Raw genomic sequence first — 20362 nt, 5'->3', positions numbered from 1 at the left:
ATTTATATAAAAAAATGCTCTAAATAATTTTATTTTTTTCTATCGGGCAATATTGGGAATTATGAAATCACATAAAAGGGCAAGTGTCTCACAATCAAAACAGACGATCAATTGTAAGCACTAAATTTGGTATTTGTTCGAAGGTTACATGCAATTCGTAGGATTGATTGTATTTGTGAAATAAGATGCTCATGTATTTCTATTTGTAAAGCACAATACGTTTTGCTACACCTCAGGGGGTTTCGCTCACTCTGACCTATGTATGTAGCCAATTTAAGATCGCTTTCTGTTTGTTTGCGAGTCGACTTTTCCTTTCCAAAGCAGATCAAGTTTGTTTGCAAAATACTGGATTTGTTTGTTTAGTTTTGGCACAGTATTCACTCCATAAAGGTTGAAACAGGTTCTGCGCTAGCTTTAGGTAGAGCAGGTGATTGTCTAGGGCCTCGGGCTTTGATGTGGGGCTTCCATAACACCATCAAGACAGGGAGAAAAATACTAGTCTCTCTGTTCATTCATAATGCAGCTGTGTGAGTAGTCATCTTCTATTTTGGAGTGATTGCAAAAGTTTAGAACACTACTATTTTTTTATGTTTTTTTTTTTTTTTAAATAAGTCTCTTATGCTCATCAAGCCTATATAATATAATATTTATTTGATCAAGAAAAACAGAAACAAAAACAGTAATGTGAAATAGAAAATAAAGAAGAAAGACAAAACACGTTTGGGTTGTATTTATCAGGTGAGCACGAAATTTAATGGCCTTTTTTGAATTGTGATTATGAAAGTGAATAATCCTAATTCTGCTTGCGCATGCATTATTTGAGGTTTTGCGCTTTAGCTACTCGTAGCAAAACTTTGCATGATTTGGTCTAATGTTACATGTGACACTGAATCTTCAAATCGCGTATCGATTAGGCAGCTAGAATCACGTGATCAATCAAAAACGAAACCTCATTTTCTTTCCAGTCACGTGAATTCTTTACTTTGCGTGTCGGAATGTTTGAATCCAGGTTTATGAAAGTTGGGTTTCCCCGCAACTCAGATGTTGGTGGCTTGGGCAGGTGGACAACATTTGTTTGGCCGTTTTCAAAGATAAAACATTTGGTTAACAAACAACCCTGATTTGTCAAAAATAGCCTAAGGATTTTCTTTTTATACATATAGCCTAAGGAATTATAAAGTAAAACGTAAAATAGAATGGAAGGAGATGGCACGAAGGCTTAACTCTACCCCAATTTAACTCTAAAATCAAACCACAAAACTTAATCAAAAACTGAATATGGGACTATAGGTCACTGTCCTGCATCAGGACGTGATTAAACGCTCCAGACTGGTCTTGTAGTCTATGCACTGAAAGCTGCTGGACTTTATTAGTTCAGACTGTGTCAAGTTCAGTAGGCAACTTCACGAAAGACTTCCTCATTCTGTCTGAAGTTCAAGTGTGACACGAAGGTAAGCGCATTATTGTTATGGAAAATTGTTTTAGTCTCGGATTATCGTAGATTATTTTATATCTATATCAATGAATGACGGTTTCAACTGTAATGGTGTATGCATAAACAAATATAAATATGCTACGTTGTGTTTTCACGTAGACTATATTGGTCATTTTTTGCATTTAGCCTAAATTGACTGTTGATATTGGAAATGCTGCATGTGATTTTTCGAGGGTATCAGTTAATATCTTGATTGCCGTTTTAACAGTGTGTGTCTGAATATTTTGTCATTATCTTTAATAGCCTTTTTGCCCCTTATTTGATCCGTTTACCTGGGGAATTTATATTTATATTGTCGTCATTATTTAGTTTCAATGCGTTAAAAATTGTCTTCATCAAACTAGATTGACATGACAATAACATTCTATCCCATTATTGTGAGAGTTCAATGTTTTGGGCTTTTTTTATTGGAGTGGGCAGGTTTTGGTGAGCTTTTGGGCTGTAAATGGTCCATCCGCTGTTCACCTCTGAAAATATATTTACTTTTTTTTTTCAATATTCCATTAAACTTGCAAACATCAAGTATAATTCTCAGTTCCACGCGCGTGCCCGGGAGAGTAATGAATATTAATGTTTGCTCCACCCACTGAAACAGACAATCTCAGAAACCGAAAAAAACCTGCTTATATACAAGTGAGAGCAGAGCAATAAGTTACTGAAAATCAGAGAAAACACGTGTGTGTGTGTGTGTGTGTGTGTGTGTGTGTGTCTGTGTCTGTGTGGCATGTGAAAGTTTGGGAACTCCTTGCAGATTCTGTGAAATTTGAATTATTTGAACAAAATAACAGAGATCATACAAAATTCATGTTATGTTTTATTAAGTACAGTCCTGATTAAGATATTTTAGATAAAAGATGTTTACATATAGTCCACAAGGCAAAACAATAATAATAATAATAATTGATGTAATCATTAAAATAACCCCATTCAAAAGATTGGAACCCATTGGTTCTTAATGTGTGATTAACTGGATGATCCACAACTGTTTATTTGTTTTGTTCTTTGTTCTGAACAGTTAAACTGAGCACTGTTCTTCAGAAAAATAATCCTCCAGCTTCTGCAGATTCTTCAGTTTTCCAGCATCAATTGAGGGACTCAAACAGAACTATTTTTTCCCCACATTATAAAAAATAATAATAATAATAATAAATGGTCGTGGATCATCCAGGTAACCACACACAGTATTAAGTACCAATGGTTCCCAAATTTTTGAATGGGGTTATTTTAATAATGTAATAATAATAAAAAAATGGTTGTCTTGTGGACTAAATGTAAACATATTTTATGTACAATATGTTACTAAAGACAATACTAAATAAAAAATAACAGGGATTTTGTATGATTTCTCTTATTGGGCTTATGTGGGGTTTAGGGGTTCACAAACTTCTGCATGCCACAGTGTATATATACATATATAGCATTTTTTTCAGCACTTTGAAGGCTTTTGTATTAGAAATAAACTCATAAAATGCACAAAACTTTGGTTTCACTTTCAAGTTCTTAGATTTGTTATCTAAAAACTTTCCCAGCATGTTGTTGTTAACCAGGAAGTCATCTTTGTTATTATTTAAATTTAAATGAAAAAAAAAAAAAAAACGAAAAGGAAATTAAGGATTATATCAACAAAAAAGTAACCATATATCCTTGGGTCCTTCTCATAAATAAGCGGCATTTATAACAATATAATATGCACTGTTGTTCAATATTAAATTACAGCTACAGATGCATGATTTATTCGTTTAATACAAGCAGGATACACAAGAAGCATGTTCTACGCAGATGGTTGAGATGGTAATAAACAAAGTAAACTGTTCCAATGCCTGCACTTACCCAGATAGCACACGTACGTCTGCAAGATGTCTGTTAAAGATCTGGAAAGCATCTGCTGTGTACAAACAATTGCTAGATGTCTTTAAGATGTCAGTTTAACATACATTCTAAGTCATAAACACCTTAAAGACTGCTTCTAATCCTTGTGTGATTTGGCTCCCTGTTTGATTCATGAACTGTGGGTATGGCCCCTGAGTGAAGCATGTTAATGTGTTCTAGGCTCTCAGCTGAGATTGCAGATGATATTCTTAACTTTAGGACCCCTCTACGTGGTGCCTGTATGAATTCCCTGCAAAGTTTAGATTTGAACTCTAATTGAAAGAAACACAAATTAAACACACCTGACCCAACTAGTCCAGTCCTTTGGGCTTATTTTGAAAACTGCATGGTCTGTGTGTTGGAGCAGGGTTGGAAAAGAATCTCTGCAGGGCTTCAGCCCTCAGGGAATTGAGTTTGATACCTATGACACATACACAGTATACAGAAGAGGAAAATGTAGTTTTATGATGGACCAAGGTGCAAGACAAACATAACAAAACATAACATAAAAACATCTGTAGCTCAATTGGTAGTGCATTGCGCAAAGTTGGGGGTTCGAATCCCAGGGAACACATGATAGGTAAAAATTTGACAGCCTGAATGCACTGTAGGTCGCTTTGGATAAAAGCGTCTGCTAAATGCATAATTTTAATTTTTAAATTTAAATTTAATTTCCTCGAACTTTGTGATGACTCTTTTGGAACTGTACTTTTACAAACAAATTTTGGCAAGACATTTTTGGTTTCATTAGTAGTAAAATTAATAATGGATGTGTTTTGTTTTGGAAGGAAATGATGCTGGGTCTGAACAGTCTAAAAGAAAACCGCTTCTTGCTAAATTCCACATTCATAGATGCAATTTATTTATTTTAATTTTATTTAGTTTTATCTTGTTGTCATTGTCTAATAATGTTTATTTGTTTGTGGTTATATTACTTTGTATAATGTCTTTGATCAATAACAAAACACCACAATCTGGTGATCCCTGCTGGTTAAAATCATGAAAATGCAATGAAAATTACTCTAAAACATGCAAATTGCCTTTACAAAAGCATTGCAATTATTTTGTATTAATATAAGAAATGCAATTCACATCATCAAATAACATTACATATTAAGTGTCTGTATAACGTGTTTTTTTTTTTTTTTTTTTTACATTTTATTGATGTGCAGGGCTTGTTTTGTTTGTTTTATGGAAAGCTTGTCTAAACAGCAAATAAGAGACTATTAACCTGATGTGATGTCTGCATTGACATCTGCAAGACATATATTTTTTAGAGTGTTTGCTCATCTGCAATACATCTATGGGATGTTTCCATCAGATGTCACATATATGCCCTCACCTGTGACCTTTGTTTAAAGTATCATTACAGAAGTGACCATTTGACACAAGATCAAATCAAAATGCGATTGCTCTGTCTGCTCCTGCTGGTGGCCAGTAGTTCCTGCTGGTGGTTTACTGAAGAGGACGACAAGAAGGAAAGTGTCAAGGAGGAAAATTACAAGAAGGAAAGTAACAAGAAGGAAATTATTGGGACAGTGATTGGAATAGACCTCGGGACGACCTACTCATGGTGAGAATTTGGGAGTTTGAAATCATAAACAGGGTTCACAGGATTAATAGTGTGTGCCTGCATGCATGCATGTATGTATGTGTATATGCACATACAGTGCATTAGGAAAGGATTCACAGCCCTCACTTTTTCCACATTTTGTTATGTTACAGCCTTTTTCCAAAATAGATTAAATTTATTATTTTCCAAAAATATGTACACTGTAAACCCTGATAAGTTCACAGAACTCAAAAAATATTTTGTAACAGATTACACAAAAACATTTAAGTGATGTTTTTAAATGTTTTAAGTTTACATAAACTTAAAAAATGTAATTCCAGTTGCCTTAAATTATCTCAGAGTTATCTTAAATAATTATATTTCTGAACTTATAATTAGGGAGTAATTTACTCATAATTTTATCTATTTTTCAACTCCTATAATGTGGGAAATACACTCAAAAATAGGCTTTTGCTGTCCATCCTCAGTCTAACCACAGGCTCTACTATTCACCACAACGGTAACACTACAAATCCAACATAACATAAACCTTTGTAAAATCTAATATAACACAACATTTATGTATTAACTTATGTCCCTCTATGTTAATCTTGTGTAAAAACACACAAAATAACACTTAATTTCTAAATTTATTTTCCTTGTTTTCTGATGCAAAGCATGCTGGGAACTAGAAAACACAATAATTTTAAGTTCACCTCACTACAACAAATTTTTGAGTTAACAGAACTTATTTAAATTAAGTCCAATGAACTTTCATTATTATTTGAGTGCAATTAACTAATTTCATTTGATTAATTTCACTGTTCGGTTTTACAGTGTATGTATATAAATGATAATTATATTGGGATATATCTTTTTGTCATATCAAGTCACCTTTATTTATATAGCGCTTTAAACATGAAAGATTGTGTCAAAGCAACTGAACAACATTAATCAGGAAAACAGTTTGTCAATAATGCAAAACGACAGTTAAAGGCAGTTCATCATTGAGTTAAGTGATGTCATCATTCATTTAAATTCAGCTTAAATAGTATCTGTGCAATCATTTGCAATCAAGTCAACCATATCGCTGTAAATTAAGTGTCCCCAACAAAGTAAGCCAGAGGTGAGAGCGGCAAGAAACCAAAACTCCATCCAGGAAACCAGTTCTCCTCTGACCAGACGAAACCAGTAGTTCAATTCCAGTCAGATTGTGCAGAAGAATCATCTGTTTCCTGTGGTCTTGTCCTGGTGGTCCTCTGAGACAAGGTCTTTACAGGGGATCTGTATCTGGGCTCTAGTTGTCCTGGTCTCCGCTGTCTTTCAGGGCAGTAGAGGTCCTTTCTAGGTGCTGATCCACCATCTGGTCTGGATACGTACTGGATCCGGGTGACTGCAGTGACCCTCTGATCTGGACACAGACTGGATCTGGTGGCTACGGTGACCTCGGAATAAGAGAGAAACAGACTTATATAAGTGTAATGGAGGCCGAGTAGATGTGACAGAAGCTAGTGGCTGCAGTCATTTAGCCTTGTTTTTAGTGCGTCTGCCTCCCATGCTGGAGACACGGGTTCGAGGCCCACTCAGAGTAAGTGCGAGGTGCGGCGGTGAGGACCAGAGAGAGAGGGGTTACATAAGCGTAGATTAGCATTTAATCATTTAGCAGGCGCTTTTATCCAAAGTGACTTACAAATGAGAACAATAGAAGAACAATAGAAGCAATCAGACCAACAGGAGAACACCAACATTATACAAGTGCCATGACAAGTCTCAGTTAGTGTAGCACAGAACCCGTAGCTATGTTTTTTTTTTCTTACAAAGAATATGATAGACAAGAAAAGGTAAGTGCTTGTATTAGCTGGTCAAGTGCTGGCGAGAAAGATTGGTCTTTAGATGTTTTTTGAAAATGGGTAGAAACTCTACTGTTCGAATTGAGATTGGGAGTTTGTTCCACCAGCTGGGCACAGTCCAGGAAAAGGTCAACGAGAGTGATTTTGAACCTCTTTGGGATGGCACCACAAGGCGTCGTTCCCTTGCAGAATTGTTGAGTTTAGGTATATTGGTGCTGTGCCAGTGGTCATCTTGTAGGCAAGCATCAGTACCTTGAATTTGATGCGAGCAGCTACTGGTAACCAGTGTAACCTGATGAGGAGAGGAGTAATATGAGCTTTTTTTGGCTCATTGAAGACAACCCTCGCTGCTGCATTCTGGATCAGTTACAGAGGCTTGACAGTACATGCAGGAAGAGCCAGGAGAGCATTACAATAGTCCAGTCTGGAGAGAACAAGAGCTTGGACAAGAAGTTGGGTGGCCTGCTCTGAAAGGAAGGGTCTAATCTTCCCTAATGTTGTATAAGGCAAATCTGCAATATTGTCTGTGAAGCTTAATTGATGATCCATCACAACTCCTAGGTTTCTGACTGTCCTGGAGGGAGTTATAGTTGATGAACCCAGTTGCATAGAGTAGCTGTGATGAAAAGATGGGATAGCTGGAACCACCAACAGTTCTGTTTTAGTAAGGTTGAGCTGAAGGTAATGGTCATATTCCAAGAGCAGTTATTTTATTTATACTCACTGTTGAGGTAGTAGAATGACGTCAGTTCTATGCTGAAAAAGGTAGTGAGCAGGCCAGTGCTGCACAAAGTGACTGGTGCATGTCATCGTATGTTAGTGGGAGGGGGAGTGGAAGGACCTGGGGGTGTGGGATCTGGGGGAGGGGGGGTCATAGTTCTGTGGTGCCTGGGGCAGAAGAGGGAAGGGGGGCAAGTGGGAGGAGGTGGAGTCTTCTGTTCAGTGGTGCTGTTTTGTTGGTCAAAGCGAGCGAAGAAGGTGTTCAGCTCGTTCAGCAGAGAGATGTTGATGTCACAGGTCCGTGGTGGGGGCTTGTAGTCCATAATGGTCTCTATCCCCTGCCACAGGCTCCTAGTGTCTCTGCTGTCACTGAATTGATGAGCTGTCCTCCTGGAGTACTGTCTCTTAGCTTCTCTGATGGCTAGGGACAGGTTGGCCCAGGCAGTCCTCAGGCTCACCTCATCTCCAGCTCTGAAGGAAGCGTTCTGCGTCTTCAGGAGTCTGTAGACCTCCCCTGTCATCCTCGGCTTCTGGTTGGCCCGGACATTGTGAAGTTGTGAAGTTAATCCTCAGTCTGCGGTGTGGAGAATTGGTCACTTATTGTTCTTGTCTTATTTGTGAAGATGCCATTCTTCTAACGATGTAGAAAGTACATCAGGTGTTATGGGAAGTGTTCTTGGTTCCGGTTTACCTAATTAATGCAGCCTAAAAATCCTTTATGTCTAAGCCAGGTTAAAGAGTTGGGTCTTTAATCTAGATTTAAACTGCAAGAGTTGGTCTGCCTCCCGAACAATGTTATGTAGGTTATTCCAGAGTTTAGGTACTAAATAGGAAAAATATTTGCCGCCTGAAATTCATTTTGATATTCTAGGTATCAAAGTTTTGAGTTTTGAGTTTTGAGAACGCAGCTGACATGGAGGACAATAATGTAACAAGACCTCATTCAAATACTGAGGTGCTAAACCAATCAGGGTTTTATGAATAATAAGCAAGCTTTTAAAATCTATACGATGTTTGATAGGGAGCCAGTGCAGTGTGGACAGGACCGAGCTAATATGGTCATACTTCCTGGTTCTAGTAAGAACTCTTGCTGCTGCATTTTGGACTAGCTGTAGTTTGTTTATTAAGCGTGCAGAACAACCACCCAATAAAGCATTACAATAATCTAACCTTGAGGTCATAAACGCATGAATTAAAATTTCTGCATTTGACATTGAGAGCATAGGCCATAATTTAGATATATTTTTTAGATGGGAAAATGCAGTTTTACAAATGCTAGAAATGTGGCTTTTTAAGGAAAGATTGCTACCAAATAACAGGTTAATAGGTTCCTAACTGATGACGAAGAATTTTATGAAGAATACATTTATGGATCTTTTTTTTTCCTAGTAATGCTCAGTATTGAAACATTTCTGTTTTATCTATAATTAACTTATTAGTTTGTGCTTATACTCTTTTAATTTGCTCCAGTGTTGGAGTGTTCAAGAACGGCCGTGTTGAGATCATCGCCAATGATCAGGGAAACCGCATCACTCCGTCATACGTGGCCTTCACTACTGAAGGTGAGAGACTCATCGGAGACGCTGCGAAGAACCAGCTGACCTCTAACCCCGAGAACACCGTCTTTGATGCCAAGAGGTTGATCGGCCGCACATGGGGCGACTCGACTGTGCAGCAGGACATTAAATACTTCCCCTTTAAGGTACACATGTCTGCCAGCCTGTGTCTGAACTGTATTTGTCTCTTTGTATTTAATGAGGACACTAAACACCTGCTGTGACTCTTCCAGGTTATTGAGAAGAAGAACAAGCCTCACATCCAGCTGGACATCGGATCCGGTCAGACGAAGACTTTCACCCCTGAGGAAATCTCTGCTATGGTTCTGACTAAAATGAAGGAGACTGCAGAGGCTTACCTGGGAGAGAGGGTAAAGTTTTGTCTCCAACAGCAAGAAAACAGGTAATATCTGTTGCGCTGCAGTAAAACTCAACATCTGATCTGTTTCTGTTCTTCTAAAGGTCATACATGCTGTGGTCACTGTGCCCGCTTATTTCAATGATGCCCAGCGCCAGGCCACCAAAGATGCAGGAACCATCGCCGGACTGAATGTCTTGAGGATCATCAATGAGCCGTAAGTATAGAAGTGTTATTTTAATTTGATATGCTATATATATATATATATATACATCAAAACATATCACGTGACCGCTCATTTACCGTGCAAACCGTAGCACAAGCCCGAGTCCACCCCGAGCCCGTGTAAAATGATATAAATTAAGCCCAAACCCGTCGGGTCCCATTAGGTCCCATCGGGTTCGGGCAAAGATCTTCAGCTCTAGTGGCTATCTTGTGGAGAGGTTCTGGGCTATCAGCTATCTTATGAAAAAAAAGTGAAAGTGGCACGTCATACAGACAAGTTTGGTGACCCGAGACTCAAACCCACAACCTTAGGGTTAGGAGTCAAACTCTCTAACCATTAGGCCATGACTTAACTTTATTTTACTCTTATGAAAATGTTCTGGGCTGGCAACCATGACAGGTCAAGACTCTGGAGTGGGAACCACAGGACTAGTGAGCATCAGAACTGGACATGTTGGGGACCAAGGTGGGCACAGCTCCATGGCCACCAGCGCTTGGTGTATTGTGCCCCACTTGGACAATCCAGAAACTTAATCCAAAATTCAGGCAACATGGCACAACTCAGTCAAACAGTCCAAACAAGCAACAAGGCAGGAGACTCAGGCAAAAGGGTAATCCAAGATTCAGGCAAGAAATCCAAAAACCAAGAGTTGCAGAGTAACAACTAGCAAGACAATGTCAACAAACTGAGGCCCCCTGTCAGAGACCATTGCCGTGTTTCCACCGAAATTTGTACCAGGAACTTTTTTTCCCAGGAACTTTTTTTCCCCCAGACCTGTTGCTTTCTGCGTTTCCACCGCGGTGTAAAGTACCGGGAAGATTAGGCAAATAGACTGGTGACGTAGGTTTGCGATTGTTTCTCAATACAAAGTATGCTGATTTTGGACGTACATCCTCGGTAGTAGAGACTTTGCGCATTCGACTCGGGAGTGTGATGTCCGCGATGATGCAAGTCCGGTAAATCTGCAAACAGCAGCGTACTTGATAACTTCAGCTCGTCTTGGCTACTGCAATTTTCCTCTCTGTATATTTACGATAAAACTAAATAGCCAAATAGAAAATACCATTGCCTCCTTTCGTTTTCATTTAAACATAATAACAGCTGCAGAAATGTGCTTAGTTCAGGGATATGTGTATATATACAGCCATTACAATGAAACTAAATATTACATAAATTTCCCTTTTTTATTTTCATTTTAACATATAAATATATTGAATACAGACCAAAGATAACCTGTTAGATTTACCCAAAACAAATTATATTTTGTTTAACCACTGAAGAGACATCAGAGCCAGCGGCACATATCAGAAGGTGTAGCCGAGGTGAGGCTGCTCTTGGCGGATACATGAGGACTGAGCTCTCGCTGATCGAGTGGAGCTCATGTCTCTGAGATCGGTGAAACACATTTTTAAATAGGTGCTGTGTTTAATAATAAACCACAGATTTGACTTTTAAACAACTACATTCTCACTTGAAATACTTTTTAAATTACATTTCATGACACAATAACAGTAATATTTTGAAAATGATCTGGATAAATGGTGGTTGAACTCAACCAATGCTGCGTGAACTCAAACAATCAGAATGTTTAGCGCTCAAGTCCCGCCCCCGAAAGTTCAGGAACTTTGATAAAGTACTACCTCGCCAGCAGGGACTTTCTGAGGGGCATTTTTTTTACCCGGAACTTTATTTAGTTCCTGGTTCCCGCGGTGGAAACACACCGAGTACCAGGCCAAAGTCCCTAGTTCCTGGGTAAAGTTCCTGCGGTGGAAACGCGGCACATGTCCACCAGGAGGCCATGAATACGAAAGACGTGATCAATGACAGCAACCGCTGTTTCTCTGGCTGAGGGTAATTTGGGCAGAGGAACAAAATGAGTTGCCTTCAAGAACCGGTCCACCATGGTCAAAACTGCCATGTTACCCTGTGACGGCGGGAGTCCTGAAACAAAATCTAGCAAAATGTGGGAACAGGGTCTCGAAGGAACTGACAGTGGCTGAAGGAGTCCAGCAGGGGGTTGATTGGAAACCTTAGAAGTGGCACAGACAGTGCAAACCAAAACAAAATGTAGTATATCCCGGGCCATAGAGTGCCACCAGAACTGCTTTTTGATGAGAAATACTGTACAATTTACCCCTGGATGAAAGCTACATTATAACAATGGCCCCAACGGATGACCTCGGACCATAATTATATTGGCACATATAAACTACTCGGTGGGCATCTAGGCGGAGGCTCGACTCGATCTCCCAAGTCATACCCTTTCATTTGGAAGTCGTGGCCTAATGGTTAGAGGGTTGGACTCCCAATCGAAGGGTTGTGGGTTCTAGTCTCGGGCCGGACGGAATTGTGGGTGGGGGTAGTGCATGTACAGTTCTCTCTCCACCTTCAATACCACGACTTAGGTGCCCTTGAGCAAGGCATCGAACCCCAACTGCTCCCCGGGTGCCGCAGCATAAATGATGAACACTGCTCCGGGTGTGTGCTCACAGTGTGTGTGTGTGTTCACTGCTCTGTGTGTGTGCATTTCGGATGGGTTAAATGCAGAGCACAAATTCTGAGTATGGGTCACCATACTTGGCTGAATGTCACTTCACTTTCACTTTCACTTTTCACTTTCACTATACCGCGATGTCATGTGGCACGATGGACTCGGGAGACAACGGGCATTCAGATCTGTCAAAAATACGAGAAAAAAGCATCAGGTCTAATGTTCTTAGAACCTGGACCATAAGAAATTGAAAAATTAAAACTAAGGCCCACTGAGCCTGCCTAGAATTTAACCTTTTAGCAGAACTGATGTATTCAAGGTTCTTATGGTCGGTCCAGACTATAAAAGGTTCCTCCCAACCCTCCAACCAATGACGCTATTCTTCCAAAGCGAACTTAACTGCCACCGACTCTCTGTTGCCAATGTCATAATTACATTCATAAGGAGACAAACAATGAGAAAATTACCCGCAAAGGTTAACCTTACCATCTATGGAAGAACGCTGGGAAAGAACCGCACCAGCCCCCAACTCTGACGTGGCGACCTCCATGACAAAAAACTGACGTGAGGGATCAGGGGCCACCAGAATGGGAGCTGAAACAAAGCAACTCTTTAGTTTGCAGAATGCGGCTTCAAACCGTTGATCCCCATAGACCCACTTGTCCAGAGAGCAGAGTGATGATAAAGACCACTTTGGACTCCTCTGTGGGAAAAGTCGAAGGCTGGAGAGCAGTGTGAAGAGAACAAGTAGTCAAGAATGAACGACATAACAGGGGCTCACTGGAGTAAACAGTCAGAGGCAGTAGACGGGGCTCAACACGCCGGTTGGTGAAATCCACCGGTGCAACAGTCAGGGGATTGATCGCAGTGGGCCGTTGGGCAGTTTCAGGTTTTAACTGTCTGACCTGAGTGGTTAGATCTGAGACCTGCATAACAGGTGGACGTGCCTGCACCTGCATCAGTAACCTATATCTTATTATTATTATTATTTCCCCCATATTTTGATACATTTTAAGCTGTTTCTTCCTTCATTTCAGTTCATGTTTTTATTGCAAGTCTTGTCACTTGAAATAAAATAAAATATTATTTTATGTATTTTTTTATGGTTTTGGTTAATGATAACCCTGATGGACATCTTGTTGTTCTCCACAGAACTGCTGCTGCCATTGCTTACGGTCTGGACAAGAGTGAGGGTGTGAAGAACATCCTGGTGTTTGATCTGGGTGGCGGAACCTTTGACGTTTCCTTGCTGACCATCGATAACGGCGTCTTCGAGGTGGTGGCCACCAATGGAGACACTCACCTCGGTGGCGAAGACTTTGATCAGCGTGTCATGGAGCACTTCATCAAGCTCTACAATAAGAAGACCGGCAAGGACGTGCGCAAGGACAGCCGTGCAGTGCAGAAGCTGCGTCGCGAGGTGGAGAAGGCCAAGAGAGCACTGTCCACCCAGCATCAGGCTCACATCGAGATCGAGTCCTTCTACAGGGGTGATGACTTCTCAGAGATGCTGACCCGTGCCAAGTTTGAAGAGCTCAACATGGTAAGAGAAGTTCTGCTTTGCCAACAAATCCTTCAACAAATTCACAGGTACCGCAGAAAAAATGGCTGCCCACTGCAGGTGTGTGTTCACAGTGTGTGTTCACCACTGGATGGGTAAAATGCAGAGCTCAAATTATTATATGATACATGCTTGACCACGTGTCTTGTCCTTATGTTTGTGAAAATGTCTTAAAACTCACAGCAGATTACTAAAACTTTTGAATTAAAATGAAAAAAGAAAATCTAATAATAAAAAAAAAAACTAATTCAAAATGTTGAAAAATGCTATCGTAGTTTATTTAATTTTTTTAATCAGCGTGTTTGTGCATCTGTTCGATGCATGTAAAATAATCAGTGTATTGTGTGTTTCTCAGGACTTGTTCCGCTCCACCATGAAACCAGTGCAGAAGGTTCTTGAGGATGCTGACATGAAGAAGTCTGACATTGACGAGATCGTCCTGGTTGGCGGCTCGACTCGTATTCCTAAGATCCAAGAGCTGGTGAAGGAGTTCTTCAATGGCAAGAAGCCATCCAAAGGAATCAATCCGGACGAGGCTGTGGCTTACGGAGCTGCCGTCCAGGCCGGAGTCCTGTCAGGAGAAGAGGAAACCGGTGAGTCCCTGTACAACCTTTAATGATACCCACATCTAGGGCTGGGCTGTCTAACCAAATCTCTTATGAGATGCTTACTGAAATGTGTTGAACAGGTGACCTGGTGCTTCTGGACGTTTGCCCTTTGACCCTGGGCATTGAGACGGTTGGAGGAGTGATGGCCAAACTAATTTCCAGGAACACCGGTGTGCCCACTGACAAATACAAAGTCTTCACCACCACTTCTGACAACCAGCCAACCGTGGCCATCAAAGTTTATGAAGGTGAGCAACATTTTTTACTTAATGTTGTTGGCTTACTTTTATGACCCAATTTGTATTTAATAGGTCATATGAAAAGAATGTAGATAAAAGATTAAAAAGCCGTTTCTCGCTTAAAATGTTGCTGGTGTTAAATCACATTCCTTTTATTTATATTATTCAAATGAAAAGGTACATTTTATTGAAGATAATTATATTCAATAATCAGTCATATTTAACAGATTTTTTTTTCTTTCTAGATTTTGCTTCATTTTAAGTCATTATTTGCTCGAAAACTGCAATCTTAGGTGGCATGGTGTTTGTTACGCACTGCACTTAGACAAGAAGATTGAAGATACAAATACAGCTTTTAATAAGGGGTAAACATAGTCCACAAACAGACGTAGTCCAAACAGACAAAAGGTCCAAAGCATAGACAGGGCAGTCCAAACAACAATATCCAGAGTGCAGGCAACAAAGAAAAACAAGGGAAAAGACAAGTAATCCAAAATAAAACAAAAAATGGGGCACTGTAAACAAGGGTTTAGAATATCAGCACTAAGACTAAGCAACGAATCCATGAAAAATGTCTCAGGTTACGCATGTAACCATGGTTCCTCGAAGGAATGAGACACTGCTTCAGAGAATGCTTTGGGAATGACTTCAGCATGACCGGCTCTGAATCATGTGTGTAATCAGCCCAACGGATGGACGAGACATCATAGGTGGGTGATGTAAGCGACCAGGAAGCTTAAAAACATGTGCGGCAAAGCTGGCGTCATCCTCTAGGAATGAAGTAAGTGCCAGCAGAGATGCCCGAAGTGTGGCACTGTGACAGAGTGTTACGTTCCTTCAAGGAACCATGGTTACATGCATAACCTGAGACGTTGCTTTTCAGACAGACGAGTTGCATCGGAGGAGGGTTTGGCAACAAAAATGCCTACGCCGCCAGACTTTCAAATCCCTGCCTAGTGTGGAAGCCTGCACAGCTAGGGTGAGAAAACAGGAGAGCCTGGAGCATTGCAGATGTCCTTAATATAGACACCTGCCAGAAAGGCCTTGGACGCCGCCACACTTCTTGTGGAGTGTGTCTTCACCTCTAGAGGTGAGGGGAGATCAGAGGGATTATAAGCAATTGAGATTACATCTTGAGGGTCTGTTTTGTAGCTGGAAGACTTCTCTTAGGGGGACCATGGTACACAAGCAACCGGTCCACCCTTCTCCACATCACAGCTCTGTGGATGTACTGGACACATACAATTAAGCTTCTAAGCTTCTGCTGGTCTGGATCCATGAAGTGAGGAAGACTGAAGGCCTGTAGTACAACAGGCCGGGGGTAGAGGAGGAGACCTTAGGAACATACCCCACTTGAGGGTAGAGAAACACTTTGGCCCAACCAGGTGCAAAGTTGAGATAAGAAGGGGCCACTGAGAGGGCCTGCAGATCCTCAACTGTCTTTAGAGCAGATATCGCCAGAAGAATGGTAGTCTTTATAGTGAGATGGCTACCAGAGATCTCCTCAATTGGCTCAATCGAAGGCTTACAGAAAGCATCTTAACACCATAGCCAGGTCCCACGTGGGGATACGAGATCATACTGAAGGGCTCAGCCTGAGCGCATCATGTAAGAAACATGTAACTAGGGGATGTCTGCCTATTGACTGACCGGACTGCCTATTGACTGGAGCCTTTAAAGACACCTCTGTATTAAGATGGGTGGAAAAAAGGCAGGCTACAGCATGTAGTTTGTGGCTCAGTGTGCAGTAAACTCTCATCGACATTACTTTTCCGTGATTCAGCCTTTTTCTTGGGTGGGCCAATCAATGTTCAACTTGGCCACGGGATGAGTTACCACCTCTAAGAGCTCCTCATACTCAGTGGACTGAGGGGGCTGATCCGCAATATTGGGGAAAAGTAGCCGCAGAGCGTGCTTCTGATCCCAGAGAATGGGTACTGGATCTGGTGGGTCTTCTCCATTCACTCCGCCAGATAATCAGGGACCAGTACCACTAGAGTACCTCTAGGCTCAGTACTAGGGCCATTACTTTTCATTATTTACTTGTTATCCTTGGGAGATATCAACAGGAACTACGGTGTTAGCTTTCACTGTTATACTGATTAAAATCGGTTCTACATTTCTTCAAAGCCCGGAGAAACATACTAAATTGAAAAATTTACGGAATGCATAGTTGATATAAAAACCTGGAGGAGAAGTAATTTCTTACTGCTAAATTCTGAAAAAAGAGGTGTTAATTATAGGACCTAAAAATGTGCTGTCTAAGACTTGATGGCTGCAATGGCTTGCTTGGAGGGTCCGGAGCACTTGGCCCACTCGACTCCTGTAGCAATGGCTTCCGCAATGGCCTTCAGTACCTGGTCATGCCATATCTAAATTACGACCTATGCTCTCAATGTCAAATGCAGAAATATTAATTCATCCGTTCATGACCTCAAGGTTAGATTATTGTATTTTATTGGGTGGTTGTTCTGCACTCTTAATAAAAAAAACTCCAGTTAATCCAAAATGCAGCAGCAAGAGTTCTTACTAGAACCAGGAAGTATGACCATATTAGCCCGGTTCTGTCAACTCTGCACCGGCTCCCTATCAATCATGTTTCTTACTTTATCTAACTGCAATTATAGTATAACGGTCTATTATCTAATGACAAACATTAACTAGAACGTGTTTCATAAAATTCCTCTACTGTCCAAATTTCTAATAGGTCAATTAATGATTTATAATGTCAAAGAATGTAGTAATTTCTTCAATTTACCAGCGAGTGTCCTTAAGAAACACTGAAATAATGTGCCCCATCTTTCCACTCTCCTTTATATCGTCATCAAGCTTCACCTTTCTTATTGTTTTGAAAATGTGACATCTAGCAGCGACTTAATATGTTCCTTCAATCTTCAGAGTAGAATCTGTTCTTACTCTTTCCCTCAATCTTTCCAGGTGAGCGGTCGCTGACCAAGGATAACAACCTCCTGGGCACCTTTGACTTGACTGACATCCCTCCAGCTCCCCGCGGTGTCCCCCAAATTAAGGTCACCTTCGAGATTGACGTCAACAGCATTCTGCGTGTCACCGCAGAAGACATGGGCACGGGCAACAAGAACAAGATCGCCATCACCAACGACCGGAACCGGCTGACGCCCGAGGACATTGAGCGCATGGTGAAGGAGGCCGAGCGATTCGCAGATGAAGACAAGAAGCTGAAGGAGCGCATTGATGCCCGCAATGAGCTGGAGGGCTATGCCTACTCCCTGAAGAACCAGATAGGGGACAAAGAGAAGCTGGGCGGCAAACTGTCATCCGAAGACAAGGAGGCCATCAAGAAGGCCATCGAGGAGAAGATTGAGTGGCTGGAGGCTCACCAGGATGCAGATCTTGAGGACTTCCAGGAAAAGAAGAAGGAGCTGGAGGAAATTATGGAGCCCATCATAAGCAAGCTGTATGGCAGCGCGGGCGGCCCACCGCCGGAGGAGGAAGATGGAAAGGATGAGTTGTAGATGATCCAGAATCTGTTTTCAGTTGCACCTCACCTTTCTAGGTTTACATATTGAAGACACAGACATTTTTGTACGAGACGGGCAAACCTAAAGCCTCAAATCTCCTCAGAAAGACTTGGTGGGAAGCATTAGAGAATTGCGTTTGTTGTCTCTTCATTTTATTGGAGATTTTGTCAGCCTGGTTTGTGGCTCGATTAGGGGTGTGGGAAAATTATATTCACATATGTATCACGATTCTACCTTCTGAATTGATTGTCTAAAGTGATACATTTCTTTAACTTCGCTGTACTAGTTATTGGCAAGGTTAGAGTTATTGACGGTACTATGATGGACACACAGCCGAGGCTCAAGCACAAAATCTGCCTCTGATGCATGTGATCCTGAATTAAATTCTCTTTCACATTTTATTGCACTGATACTGTCAAATTCACACTCAATTATGTCAAAATGCACTCTGTGTGGAGTATTCACATAAACACAGTCTACGTCATGTCATACGTGAACATAAACAGATGTGTTACAGTATCTTAGATTATATCTTAGAAGATTTTTTCTATTGTATTTGTCTATTGTTTATTTTATTAACTAGTTTTATATTTTTATATATGCTTAATTTTTATGTACTACGTGATTTTTTTTATTTGTCTCAGTTCTGCCTTACTTTGATACAAATGACTCCTGGTCCTGACTGCAGTCAGCTTACATGGCATTTGTTTTATAATACTGGGTTGATTTAAATGGGAAGAAAAAACAACAATAAATTTTAAGGTTTGCATTTAATTCAGTGTTTTTTTTTCTTCTTTAGACCTATGGGAAGTTGTGGATTAGTGTTTAGCGAGTTTGACTCCTAACCCTAGGGTTGTGGGTTCCAATCTTAGGCTGGCAATACAACAACTTAGGTACCCTTACATAAATCTAATCTTGAGGTTCCAAAAGGTTCCCACCTCTAGAATCGATGCGAGATGTAAACTCAAAATTCAGAAAAAAAGCCAGAATTGCAAGATATAATCTCATAATCAAGAGAAAAATTAATCAGTATTGCGAGTTTATATCATGTTTATATCCCACAATTTTGACTATTCTCCGATTTGCAAAAACAAGTCTGAATTCGATTCATTCAAGTTTATTTGTATAGCGCTTTTTACGATAAAATCCTTGCAAAGCAACTTTAAAGAAAATTACATTTTACAATATTTAGTAGTAGCTGACTGTCAGTTAATGTACATTATGGCAGAAATGTATGGAAAAATCTATTAAAAATGTAATCAAATAGATCATAAAGATAACTTTATTATATGATGCAATCAAACTTATAGCAATGTTTGGTAGTTCTGTATGTTGTTTCTGGGTTGGCATCATCTGAGGTCATCTGAAGGGGTTGCACAATTGCTTCACAGGATTTCTAATTAGCCTCAATAGCTTTATTTTCTTGACTTGTCAGATAATAAGTCAAAAACATTCTTCCATTGAAAATAGTGTACTTTGGCAGTTGCAGAGGAACACAGCTGAAGATTGGTTCTATTTCATCTGCTGGTGGCCCAGAACATTTGTTGGTGGTGACAACTTTATATCCAACTAGTGTGGTGGGGACTTATAACATCTTGTCCTATGTTTCCAAATGAGTGTATCTGCATGCATCCATTAGCATCTCAGGAACTGCACTCCAACAGTTAAAGTATTACCTCTCATATAGGTCCTTCAAGGTATCTTGGAGAGGTTAGGTGTCCATGTCGCAACATCTAGCTACTGGGGTACATCAAGGCTCAGTGCTTGGACCACTTCTCTTCTCTGTCCACATGTGATCACTAAGTTTTGTCTTTCAGAAAAATTTATTTTACAATCACTGCTATGCTGTTGACACTGCTGTTGCATTTTTTTTTAAATCCACTGATGGAAAACAGGTGTGTCTGTAATTAATTCATAACACAACCTCAAGTCAAGTCACCTCCCGGACAATGTTAGGTAGGTTATTCCAGAGTTTAGGAGCCAAATAGGAAAAGGACCTGCCGCCCGCAGTTGATTTTGATATTCTAGGTATTATCAAATTCCATAGTTTTGAGAACGTAGCAGACGTAGAGGAGTATAATGTAAAAGGAGCTCATTCAAATACTGAGGTGCTAAACCATTCAGGGCTTTATAAGTAATAAGCAATATTTTAAAATCTATACTATGTTTGATAGAGAGCCAGTGCAGTGTGGACAGGACCGGGCTAATATGGTCATACTTCCTGGTTCTAGTAAGAACTCTTGCTGCTGCATTTTGGACTAGCTGTAGTTTGTTTACATCTCTAGCTGGATGAATGACCATCACCTTCAGCTTAACCTTAACAAAGACTGAACTCCT

General features: G+C 40.4%; 1 protein-coding gene across 1 annotated transcript; it reads left to right on the top strand.

Annotated features, from left to right (window-relative positions):
• Positions 1-1171: 1171 nt before the first annotated feature.
• On the top strand, positions 1172-18447 carry LOC113071253 (endoplasmic reticulum chaperone BiP-like). Its single transcript, XM_026244620.1, has 9 exons — positions 1172-1451; positions 4726-4937; positions 8957-9188; positions 9276-9413; positions 9505-9617; positions 13270-13660; positions 14034-14271; positions 14367-14534; positions 17463-18447. Exons 2-9 carry the CDS (start codon positions 4768-4770, stop codon positions 18017-18019), a joined length of 2007 nt encoding a protein of 668 aa, XP_026100405.1. The 5' UTR covers positions 1172-1451; positions 4726-4767; the 3' UTR covers positions 18020-18447.
• The last annotated feature ends 1915 nt before the right edge of the window (positions 18448-20362 follow it).

Source organism: Carassius auratus, chromosome 5, assembly GCF_003368295.1.
Source record: "Carassius auratus strain Wakin chromosome 5, ASM336829v1, whole genome shotgun sequence".
In the NCBI taxonomy this organism is placed as follows: Eukaryota; Metazoa; Chordata; class Actinopteri; order Cypriniformes; family Cyprinidae; genus Carassius; species Carassius auratus.
The sequence above is the reverse complement of the archived record's forward strand: the minus strand, read 5'-3'. Positions and strand labels throughout refer to the sequence as shown.

What these genes read in the sequence shown, in the direction of transcription:
- LOC113071253 (XM_026244620.1), top strand. Translation starts at nt 4,768, where the DNA reads ATGCGATTGCTCTGTCTGCTCCTGCTGGTGGCCAGTAGTTCCTGCTGG. An exon ending in AGGCTTACCTGGGAGAGAGG is followed by an intron (nt 9,414 to 9,504) that starts GTAAAGTTTTGT and finishes GTTCTTCTAAAG; the next exon opens with GTCATACATGCTGTGGTCAC. An exon ending in GGCCATCAAAGTTTATGAAG is followed by an intron (nt 14,535 to 17,462) that starts GTGAGCAACATT and finishes CAATCTTTCCAG; the next exon opens with GTGAGCGGTCGCTGACCAAG.